At 59.5% G+C, this 11,538-nt stretch overlaps 1 protein-coding gene across 1 annotated transcript; it reads right to left on the bottom strand.

The window, feature by feature from the left end:
- Positions 1–6,331: 6,331 nt before the first annotated feature.
- Positions 6,332–6,997, bottom strand: RNF222 (ring finger protein 222). Its single transcript, XM_027691822.1, has one exon. It carries the CDS (start codon positions 6,995–6,997, stop codon positions 6,332–6,334), a length of 666 nt encoding a protein of 221 aa, XP_027547623.1.
- Between the last annotated feature and the right edge of the window lie 4,541 nt (positions 6,998–11,538).

An 11,538-nucleotide genomic window follows, 5' to 3' on the forward strand; every position in this document is an offset into this window, starting at 1 on the left:
TCCTTCCCCTGCTCCCATGGGGTCCCTCCCACGAGAGACAGTCCTTGATGGACCTCTCCAGGGTGAGTCCATCCCTCGGGCAGCAGCTCTTCCCAACCTGCTGTCCCATGGGTCACTCCTCCACGGGGTCAGTCCTTCAGGAATGAACTGTACCGAGGTGGGTCCCCCACAGGGGCCACAAGTCCTGCCTGGGAAAACTCTGCTCCAGCCTGGGCTTCCCTCTCCATGGGCTGCAGGTCCCTGCCAGGACCCTGCTCCATCCTGGGCCTTCCATGGGGTCACAGCCACCTTCCTGCATCCACCTGCTCCAGCGTGGGAGCCTCTGTGGGCTGCAGGGGGGTCTCTGCACCCCGATGCTCCCCCATGGGCTGCAGGGGGGTCTCTGCACCCCGATGCTCCCCCAGGGGCTGCAGGGGCACAGCTGCCCCACCCTGCTCTGCCCCACGGGCCACAGGGGCCACAGCTCCAGCCCCTGGAGCACCTCCTGCTGCTCCCTCTGCACTGTCCTTGGTGTCTGCAGTGCTGTTCCCATGTTCTCACTCCGCTCTTCCCTGGCTGGAATTCTTTCTGCATGACAATCTTCTGTTCCTAAATATGTTATCCCAGAGGCGTTACTGTCACTCCTGATGGGCTCAGCCTTGCCCAGCAGCAGGAAGCCCATCCTGGAGCCGGCTGGCATTGGCTCCACGGGACAGGGGAAGCTTCTGGCAGCTTCTAAGAGAAGCCACCCCTGTAGTCCCCACCACCACCAAAACCCAGCCACAGAAACCCACTACACCAGCTCAGTTTGCTGCTGCAAAATGGGACACCATTTAAGGCAAAACCTGTTCTTCCCAGAAAATGCACTTGCTGGTCTTTGCCAGCCATTACTGGAAGGAGAGTGCAGACCTTTGATAGTATTCCAGGGGTTTTTCCATGGTAGATCACTGAGTTTTTGACAAAAAGGATCTGTAAGAATGACACAGGGAAGTGTAAAACCTTCCCAGACAGCTGAGCAGGATGTGTGCCAGGGTGCTGATGCCAGGCCATGCCCAGAAGGGCAGGGGCACACACTGGTCTGCACCACAGCTCTGCTGGGCTGTGCTGCCAACAGGGGAGGGAAACCAGCCCCTCACCAAGGGATAGCTGCAGCCCCACTCCTGTCCCCAGGATCCCTCAGCTGAGGGTTTGGGGATCTCATCCCAATAAGCCACCCCTGCCCTGGGCACTGATCTCACAGGGGGCACTGGCTGAGCCCCTCAGGCACTGCCAGACCTCTGCTCTCCTTGTAGGCTCAGAAAATGCCCCTCTCCTGCAAAGCCTAGAAGAGCCCAGCTCAGCAGTGTGCCCTGTGTGTTGGCACAGGGGGAGGAGTCCCCTGGCACCTCCTCCCCCATGGCCCTGCCGGGCACTGGGCACTGAGGGTGGAGGAGACTCCAGCCCCCCATGGAGAAGGGGTGGGCACTGCAGAGGGGGGGGATGTCCCCAGTGTGAGAGGGTGGCTGCCATGTGCTGGAGAGGGAGCCAGCAGGGGACACCCAGCCGGGGCAGTGTCACCTCCTGCCTGTGTCCCACCCTGGGCCAGCCAGCCCCCCACTGCCCCTGGCTCTCCAGGGTGGGTGAGGGGAGGGCAGGGAGCTTGGAGGAGCCTCCTCCTCAATTATTCATGGAGAGATCTCTGCTGATGGAGCTGGGGCTCTCTGAGGCTGCTTCCTAATGGATCCTGCTGCCGAGCTCTGGCCAGTAAGCACTCCTGGGCCCTGCGGAATTCCCACTTCTCCCATCTCCGTGCCATAAAAATGCCACCTCCTCCTGCTAATGATGCATTATGCAGCCATTACTGGGGGTTAGAGCCCTGCTGCCATCAGGCAAAGGTCTGTCAGTGTGGGAAGGGCAGGGTGTGCTCTCCAGGCAGGAAAATGGCACATGCTGGGATGTGCCAGGAGTCCTGTCTGTGCTGGAGGGAGGACAGCCCAGCTGGGATCAGCTGGCACAGGGAGAAGAGGGACCAAAGGTGTAGCTGGAGCACAGCATGGCCTGCACACAGCCCAGCCCAGCTCCTTCAGGCAGAGGGAGGGAAGGAGGTGACAGAGGATGCTTGGGAATGCATCCCCTGGAACCACGAGTGCTGCAGGACAGCTCCTGTGCAGAGCAGGATGCCATGGATGAGGGGTGGGGGCAGTGCTGGAAGATGACTCAGGACTGGCAAAGCTACTGGTAGGACACTTTGCAGGAGAAGCTGTTAAATGCTGCAGCAGAGACACTTGCCAGGCTCTCAGCTGGTTGGGTTCTGTCCCTTTGCAACACTGTCCAGGGTTTCCTGTCACCCTTTCCTGTCCATGTGGACATCCCAGAACTGAATTCCTGCAATTGGAAAGATAACCCTGGTGTTTGCACAGCTCAAGGTGCCACAAGACCAAAGAGGGGGGTCATGAGGGTCACAGTGTCACATCAAGGCTTAGGGTACCTTGAGTAATCCTGTAGATCATCCCCATGCCCACTTTATCCACTGGCCATCCCACATGGAGAGCTGTGGAGTCCCTCCCATCCTCCCATTCACCTCACAGCCTTTCATCCTTGCAGAGGCACCTTCATCTAACAGCCCTTCTGACCTGACTCTCCATCCATCCATCCATCCATCCATCCATCTGCTCATCCCACACACTCACCACCCAGCTGTTCTTCCAGCTCCAGCTGGTGCTCCATGAGGGAATCCTCACCACCTGAGCTCAGCCCTGGGGTGGGTTTGGTGCCCTCTCCTCACAGGAGACTATGAAACCCTTGTGACCATGGTGGGACTGGTGTTCCTGTGGAGGCTACAGGAATGCAGATTTCTGTCTCAGGAGGGAGAGGACACGTTGATGGGAAGGATCTGTACCACTCCTTGTCATGGGAGAAGATCCTCAGAAGGCTCTGCCTGGGCCTGAGACTCCCTCAGCGACCTCCCAAAACCTGCAGCAGGTGACAGGAATTTCCTCCAGATTGTCATGTTTATAAAACCACAGTATAAAAACACACCCTGATCCCTTTTCCAGTCATATGTGAGCAATCAGCTGCCCACAGCTCCGTGCTGGAATTTCTGAGGGACCGGCAGGGCCCAGGCAGGACTCTGGGGGTGCCCCTGCCATGGGGGATGCACAGGCTGGATGTCTGCAGAGAACTTTATCAAAGGACCTGGGGGTGCTGGTGGGGGACAGGCTGGACATGGCCCAGCCCAGAACCCCCCATGCCCTGGGCTGATCCCACAGCGTGGGCAGAGGGGAGGGGGGGATTCTGCCCCTCTGCCCCTCAGGTGAGACCCCCCTGCAGAGCTGCTCCAGCCCTGGGGAACAGCACAGGGAGCACATGGAGCTGCTGGAGAGAGTCCAGAGGAGACACCAAGAGGATCAGAGAGATGGAGCAGCTCTGCTGGGAGGAAAGGATGGGAGAGTTGGGATTGTCCAGTCTGGAGGAGAGAAGCTTTGGGGTGACCTAATTGTGGCTTTTCAGGACCTGAAAGGACCCTACAAGAAAGATGGAGAGGGAATATTTGCAAGGGCCTGGAGAGGCAAGACAAGGGGAAATGGCTTCATACTGCCAGAGGGCAGGGTTAGATGGAATATTGGGAAAAAAGTTCTTCCCTGTGAGGGTGGGGAGGCCCTGGCACAGGTTGCCCAGAGAAGCTGTGGCTGCCCCATTCCTGGGAGTGTCCAAGGCCAGGTTGGACGGGGCTTGGAGCAACCTGGGCTGGTGGAAGATGTCCCTGCCCATGGCTGGGGGTGGGACATGATGAGTTTTTAGGTCCCTTCCAACCCAAAACAGTCTGTTACTCCATGAAATCCATGTCCCAATGCTGCAGGCATGAGTCATCCTCGGGACATCAGGTCACTATGACAAACCACAGTACTGAGCATCTCAGGACTGAGCTGGAAATGGCCCCAATATCTTCTCATGGACACAGGCCTGGTGAGAGGATGAGCTGTGCAGTATCTGGGGGCTGCAGTTTGCTGGAGATCCAAACATATCCCCAGGGACCTTCTGCAGAAAAGGGCTCAGAAAGGCCTGGCTGTGGCCAGCAGCTTTAATAACAATCACATGGGATGATGGCAGTTTTTCCGTCTGCACAGGGAGGGTCTGGGAGCATCTTTCCCAGATGCAGCAGATTCCAACCTAAAATGACAGACACCTCTGGGAGCTGCTGTGGGGCTGGTGAGGACATGGGTGCTGTGAGCAATAGTTGGCCCTAGGCACCAGATATGACAGGTGCCCCTGAGAACAGGCCTGGGTCATGCCCGTGGCACAGGAGATGCAGCCCCTGGAACAGCGAGTGGATGCCCAGCACAGCATTCCCTGGTTATCTCCAACCTCCTGCTGCCCAGTCCAGCCAAGGCAGGGACTGGCTCCCCCTGCCAGCCCTGACAGCCATCCCTGGCCAAGCAGTGCCACCCTGTGGAATACACCCTCCGTGCCTCTGAAGGGGGTGATGCCCCTGAACCCCCATCCCAGGCCTCCAGGTCCATGGCTGGTACCCCTCCACCACCACCTTTGGTTCCCTCTCCCTGGTCCTGTGCATGACCCCAGCACAGCACAAGTCACCCCCATCCCATCCCAACCCATCCCATTCCATCACAGCCACTGAAGCTCTTCCCTGTCCCCACTGCCTTTCCCAAACATCTCCAGGGCTGCAGCCACCCCGGGGGTCCCTCTCCCCCCTCCCAGCAGGTCTGCAAGGGGCTGGTGCCCTGGCACCTGCACTAATTTCCCAGACACACTAATAACAGGGTTTATTATTCAATAATGAGGCAGGGACACGTCACTGTCAGGTCACCATTTCTTATGAAACAGGGTTTCCATTCCAGTGTGGTGTCTCAAGCACTTTTCCCCAGTGCAGGGTCACTGCACCCCGGGAGTGGGTGGGGAAACTGAGGCACGGGGGGGAGGGAGTGCAGGAAGACCCCAGGGAGGAGCCACCCATCAGCAGCACATCAGGGCAGGGTGCCCTGGCTGGAGCCCCAGAGGATGGGGTGGGACACCATCAGCTCCTCCACCCCAAACTGCTCCCCCCTTTCCCACCTCAAGTGGTTCTTATTTGTTGCCCTGAAATGTTCTGGCTGGTCTCAAAGCTGGTGACACTGTTTGTCCCACCCCGAACGAGAACCTCTCCTTGGGAGCATGGAGACCCTGTGCCAGCCCTCCAGCCCACTGCCACCTCCCACTGTCACCTCCCACCTACCCACAGTGGGGTGCCCATGAAAGTGCCCCAGCCCTGGTGACACATTCCTGGATGACGGGGCAAGAGCAGCACCCCCGGGAGCAGGGACTGGGTCAGGAGGACAAAGGTGATGAGGGGATGAGACTCTTTCAGCTGGGGCCAGTCCCAAAGAGGGTTAAGCCAGGAGGGGAGGGGTGAGCAATGCCTGACCTGTTTCGCACAGGTGCAAATGAGCACTGAGGGTGTGAACCCTTGGGAGTGGGATTTATGGACAAGGGAATGTCACTCCACCAAGGAACAGGGCTCCAGCAAGGAGAGCAGGGTGGGTTCCCAAGTCTGCCCCCTTATACAGTCCAGAACTGTGGTTCAGCCCCTACCCCACACCCCAGCACCTGTGCCTGAACCCCCAGGGCAGGAGGGATCCTGTGACACTGGGAGGATGGCCACGACCCTGGGGAGCTCAGAGGGAGGTGAGGGAGGGCAAAGCTGGGACTGCCTGGGGGATGAGCTGGCATCCCTTCCCACCCCATGGCACAGCAGGGAGGGGAGCATTGGCTGGCAGAGGGGAAGGGGAGCTCACAGGGGCCAGGATCACTCTCTCCATGCTCTGATTTCAATGTCCCTGTGTCTGGTAGCTGGAGGCTCTGATTTATCCATCTCTGTGATGGAAAGCCATGAGTTCCTGCTCCAGGCTGGCTGCACCACATACCCTGATGGCCCCAGCAGCCCAGGGCACCTCCAGCAGCCCTATCAGCAGCCCTGATCCTCCTACACACAGAGCCCTTGGCTCTCCCAGGGCTCTGGGTACCTGGGTGCCACAATCACAGCCCACCAGGAGCTGGGAGGGAGGGGAGGGACCAGCACTTCACCCCTGCACACTCTGTCACAGGGGGCAGGAGGATCCCCTCCACTGAGACACTGGAGGAACCCACTAGCAGGGTTTGACCTGCCAGATTTTAACCAGAAGAGGCAGCAAATGCCAGCAGTGACACCTGGAGATCTGCAGGAAGGTCTGAAAGTCCATTCAGTCCCTGTCCATCGAGAGAGCTTCACCTGGAGCTGCTTCTGGGCTTTTTCCAGGAATCTTCTGAGGGGTTCCAGCCCTGGCTCTGTCCCAGCATCAGTGACACCACTCAGGCATCCAAGCAGATCCCATCCTTGCTACAAGTCCCTCCTCACCAGCAGCAGCCAGGGGAGCACAGCCGCCAGCATGGCCACGGTGAGGATGAGGAGGACAGCGAGGGCCATGGGGGACTGGCAGCACTTCACCCCCAGGGCTGAGCTGGATGACACCAAGCTGCCCGTGTCTGCCCTGCTCCTCCTCCCCAGGGAGCCGCAGTCCGTGTCCACCAGAGGCATCCCGTGGTCGCTGATGACAAAGATGTGGGCTTCCCGTGCCAGCGCCGCCGGCAGCCCCGGTGGGTCCGCGGGGTTTGTCCCTGCGCTGCAGCACCGGGCAAAGCTCTGCACCGGCATCACGAAGTGACTGGGCACCACCAGGGTGTTGCTGGCCTCTGCTTTGGTGAGATGGGACAAGGAGGACGGTGACAGAGGCATCTCCAGTGCCCGGGGGTTGGTGCCCGCCCGGGGCGGCCACAGAGCCTTCTTCTTGCTGAGGAAGGTGACATAGCGGCACACGGGGCAGATGATGCTGCTCCGGACGTGCCCGTCCAGCTTGGCCGAGAGCAGGCACTTCACCAGGCAGTCGTGGCAGAAGGTGTGGCCGCAGCTGAGCCGCCGGTGCGCGGCCTCCAGGGGGTGGAACTTCTCGTAGCACACGGGGCACTCGGGCGGGGGACCCTCCTTGCTGGAGGAGGTCTCAGACATCCCTGTTCCAGCGGCCACGGGAACTCCCCAGCTGTGAGGGAGAGGCACAGGATCACAGGATATGCTGAGCTGAAAGGGACCCACAAGGATCATCCAGTCCAACTCCTGGCCCTGCACAGGCCCAGCCCCAAGAGTCACCCCCTGTGCCCCAGAGGATCAGCCAAACCCTCCTGGAGCTCTGGCAGCCTTGGGGCTGTGCCCACTGCCCTGGGGAGCCTGGGCAGTGCCCAACCAGCCTCTGGGGGAAGAACCTTTGCCTGAGATCCAACCTGAGCCTGCCCTGACACAGCTCCAGCCATTCCCTGGCTGCTGTCCCTGGTCCCCCCAGAGCAGAGCTCAGTCCCTGCCCCTCCTCTGCCCCTGCCCAGGAAGGTGGAACTGCAGGGAGGTCTCCCCTCAGTCTCCTCTTCTCCAACTGAACACACCAAGTGCCCTTAGTGTCCTCACAAGCCTTCAAATCAAGGCCCTTCCCCATCCTCCTTCCCTCCTTTGGACACTCTCTAATGGCTTCAGATCCTCCTTATATTGTGGTGCCCAAAACTGCCCACAAATCAGGGTCTTGGTGGCAATGACAAACACGATCCATCTCTGCATCTCTCCTCCTCCTCCTCCCTGCTCCCTTGCCATTGTCCTTTGCCCCTCACAGAGGGAGGGGGTTGCTGTCTCCACAAGGAATTCCCAGGAGCATTAATCCTCTCAGTGTGGCCCTTGAAAGACATGATAGGAGGATCTCAGCTCCAGACCCCTCAAGGACAATAATCCCTGGCTGCAAAATCACACAGGAAGAGGGATGAGCCCCTGGATGGAGCTGTGGCTGCCTGTTCAATGCCTGACAGGTACAGCCTGTGTCACAAGTGTCTCTGTGCCCTGGGCCAGCTGCAGGTGCTGGGAGTGGGAACTCCCATCCCACAGTGAAACCTACCAAGGAAAGGGAAGTTTTTCCATCCCAGGGAAAACAGAGGGCAGGTCTGTGGAGCAGGTGGGAGCAAAGGGCCCCACAAGGGTGGAGGGGGTACGTGACATACCCAGGGCAGGCAGTGAGCACCCACACCAGGCCCCTTCCAGGCTGCTGGAGGGTGTCCCAGGCTGGTGGCCAGGCCACTGACACCTCCTGCCTCACTCTGGGGCAGCCACAAGGCTGGAGCCCAGTGTCAGCTCTTAGTCAGAGCCAGCTCAGCCAGCCCAGCCCTGGCCCCAAGTGCAGGGGGATGTGGGGCTACTGAGAGCCCCAGACCTGAGCCTGGGATGGCTCTGGAGCTCTGCTCTGCATCCCCCAGGGCAGGGAGCACTCACAGGGTGCCTTCAGGGAAGGGAGAGGGGAGAAGAGAGAAGGGGGAGAGGAGAAAAGACAGGGAAAATGGGAGAGGAAAAGAGGAATGCTCAGCTCAGCTCCCTTCTCTTAGACTAGTTCATGAACTTGAACTTCATAAAACCTGCAGGTTTTTCCAGACCTTGTTGGATTTTCAGACCCCACCCAACCTGCACCCCTTTTCTCACGCATGACTGTGTCCATGGACACCCTCCCAGCTGATTCTGATTCTGCAGAGGAGTCACCCACTGCCCTGGGATGGCCAAAACAACACAACAAGCCACCCCCTCCCCAGGCAAGAGAGGAAAGTTTCACGCTCCTGTTCTGGTTTCGGAGGGATCAGAGACTTGATGCTCCCCCAAAGTGCTGCAGAAAGAAATCCCAACCCCATGCTTCTGCTCCTCCAGGCCCCAAAGTCCTCTTACCTGCTGTAGGGCCCCAGGACAGGGGCCCCTCCATGCACTGCTGTCCCCTGACCAGGGCTGGCACCAGGAGGACACCAGGGCCCCTATAAACACCCAGGTGTGGGGCACCAGGGCACCTATGTAACAGCCAGGGGCTGGCTGGGTGTCTCACGAGGGCGTTGCACGAGCAGAGCAGGGACAGGGACAGCTCCCGGGGAGTGAATGTGGAGGAACTTGTTCAGGTTTTAAAGGGCCCACGCTGGCCTGGTTGGGCAGGGAGTGGGCGAGGAGGAGGCGTCAGGCAGGGCAGGGGCAGGAGCCCTGCCTGCCTTCCCTCCTGTGAAGGAGACTCATCTCTCGGGTCAAACCCCAGGGAAATGGGCACTGAAGGGGGTGCTGGGCCCCCAAACCCCTCTGTGGCTGCACAGAGGGTGAGCTGGAGCATCCTGCACCAGGGCCGGGCTCCTGGCGCACTCTCCTCACCTCCCCATCCCTCAGCCTGGCCACATCTTTCTTCCCAAGCCCCCTCCCCTCCTCATCCCCCAAACACTCATCCCTCATCCCTGCACACCAGACGTTCCCCAGAGCCCTGGTGTGATGGTTCATGGCCCAGCAAAGACATGTCAGGCATGGGGGCACTGCTGCTTTGCACTGCCCTGGGGGTCTCCCAGCACCCCTGTGAGCCGTGGCCCAGGCCCAGCAGGACCCTGTGGGCTCAGGGCAGGCAGGACCCCCCGACTTGGCCACCTCAGCAGCTGCGGGTGGATCCTGAGTCACCACCCGGCCACGTGCAGGCTGGAAACCCACACTGAGAAGGTTCCCTGTCACCTCTCCTGGTGCCAGGGTGCTGCCCATCCCGGGCAAGCAGCCAAGAGCCACCTTCCCTGCACAGCCTTGTAAAAACTGCTGGCAGGATGGATCACTCCTGCCTCAATCCCAGCTCCTCCCAGGCACCCTGTGCCCGCTCAGCCTGGGCAGTGACCAACCCACACTCCAGCTTGTGAGTGGCCCCACAGGGATCAGGATGCTGTTTGCCACATCCACAGGAGGTCCCCAGAACATGGGGTGACACCAGGGTGCTGCCCACCTGGGCTCCCTCACTGTGGCCATGCACCCACAGCACCCGGGTTTGCGCTGCCAGGGGGCCTGAATGCCCCAGAAATCCAGAGTCTCCATCAGGGAAAGCATCCAGGAGAAACCCAGACATGGGGAAACCCCCACCTGCAAAGCTGCCTCCAGCCCTGGGGAACGGCACAGGGAGGACATGGAGCTGCTGGAGAGAGTCCAGAGGAGGCACCAGGATGATGGAGCAGCTCTGCTGGGAGGAAAGGCTGGGAGAGTTGGGATTGTTCAGCCTGGAGAAGAGGAGCTTTGAGGGTGACCTAATTGTGGCCTTCCAGGACCTGAAGGAGTGACAGGAAAGATGGAGAGAGCCTGGAGTGACTGGATTAGATGTCAGGAGGAAACTTTTCCCTGGGAGGGTGGGGAGGCCCTGGCACAGGTTGCCCAGAGAAGCTGTGGCTGCCCCATCCCTGGAAGTGTCTGAGGCCAGGTTGGACGGGGCTTGGAGCAACCTGGGCTAGTGGAAGGTGTCCCTGCCCATGGCAGGGGGTGGGAATGAGTTGATCTTTAGGGTCCCTTCCATTCCAACCCCTTCTGTGATTCTGTGACACAGGAAGGTTTTGCCTTGGGGCAGAGAGCCTCTGCACAAGCAATCCCAGCCCTGTGCTCCCTCAGCTTCATGAAGGTACCCAGGGTTCTGCAGGGTCTGTAGGACCCAAAACCCAACCAGGCAGGCCCTGGGGTGCCCCTGTGGGCAGCAGGGCTGGTTCCACGTGCTGGGTGCCATGGCAGGGCCAGGCTCAGGCGTGGGCAGCAGTATCAGTCTCTCAAGGGCGCAGCAGTTGCAATGGTTACAACACAGGGCTGGTTTCTGGAAGGAGAAGGGTGGGTGCAGCCCCACCAGGCCACTCTGGTGCCCCCAGGGGTGACCTCTCAAGCCATGAACCCCTGTCCCTCGCTGGGAGGAGACCCTGAGTACATCAACATCTCCCACACCTCACCTGGGCTCGGGGACCAAAACACTCCGCTTGTTCTCCCAGATTTTTTGAGAGGATCAGAAATTGAGGCTGAAACCCCTCCAACAGATTGTGCCAGGGCTGGGGCTGCACTGTCCCCTCTGGAGTGGGCATCCCCTTCCCCTGGTCCCTCCTGGAAGCTGCTGGAGGTGCACCCACCAAGGTCCCCAGTGCTGAACAATGATGTGGGCCAGTGAGAGCAGATTTGGGGCAGCCAAGCATCTCCCCATTCTCACTTTGCTCCCTGCTGGCACCAAGGTGGGGTGGAAATTCCTGTTTCCCATACTTTGAATGCTCTCCGCCGTCGGAAACCATGAGCTCATGGCTCTATACATAGGCACTGGAAAAACGAGTCTGCCTCCCTCTGCTGTTCTGACCACGCCAAAATCAAAGGGATTTGGGCATATCACAGCCCCAGCTCTGGCAGCAGTTTCGGTCTTTCCCAGGTCTGGCTTTTCTCCGTGCCTTTGTTCCACTTTCACGTGCAGCAGCGTCGTTCCTGAGTGACAAAGTCGAGTCTGCCGGTGCCTGAAGGACCAAAAACCAAGTTCAGGCACAAAGCAAGTCCCTAAATGCTGCCTGTCATTTTTTTTCCCAGGCTTTAAGAAGTCCAGCTTATGGCCAGTGTTTCAGCCCTCTCAACCCAAGGACTCTGGGATCCTTTAATCTGAGCAAAGTGACACCGGGATCCTTTGATCCAAGCAAGGTGGCACCAGGATCCTTTGATCCAAGCAGAAAGGTGGCACCAGG

The sequence above is a fragment of the Neopelma chrysocephalum genome, unplaced genomic scaffold (genome assembly GCF_003984885.1).
Source record: "Neopelma chrysocephalum unplaced genomic scaffold, ASM398488v2 Primary Assembly neopelma1_84, whole genome shotgun sequence".
In the NCBI taxonomy this organism is placed as follows: domain Eukaryota; kingdom Metazoa; phylum Chordata; class Aves; order Passeriformes; family Pipridae; genus Neopelma; species Neopelma chrysocephalum.

What these genes read in the sequence shown, in the direction of transcription:
- RNF222 (XM_027691822.1), bottom strand. Translation starts at nt 6,997, where the DNA reads ATGTCTGAGACCTCCTCCAGCAAGGAGGGTCCCCCGCCCGAGTGCCCC.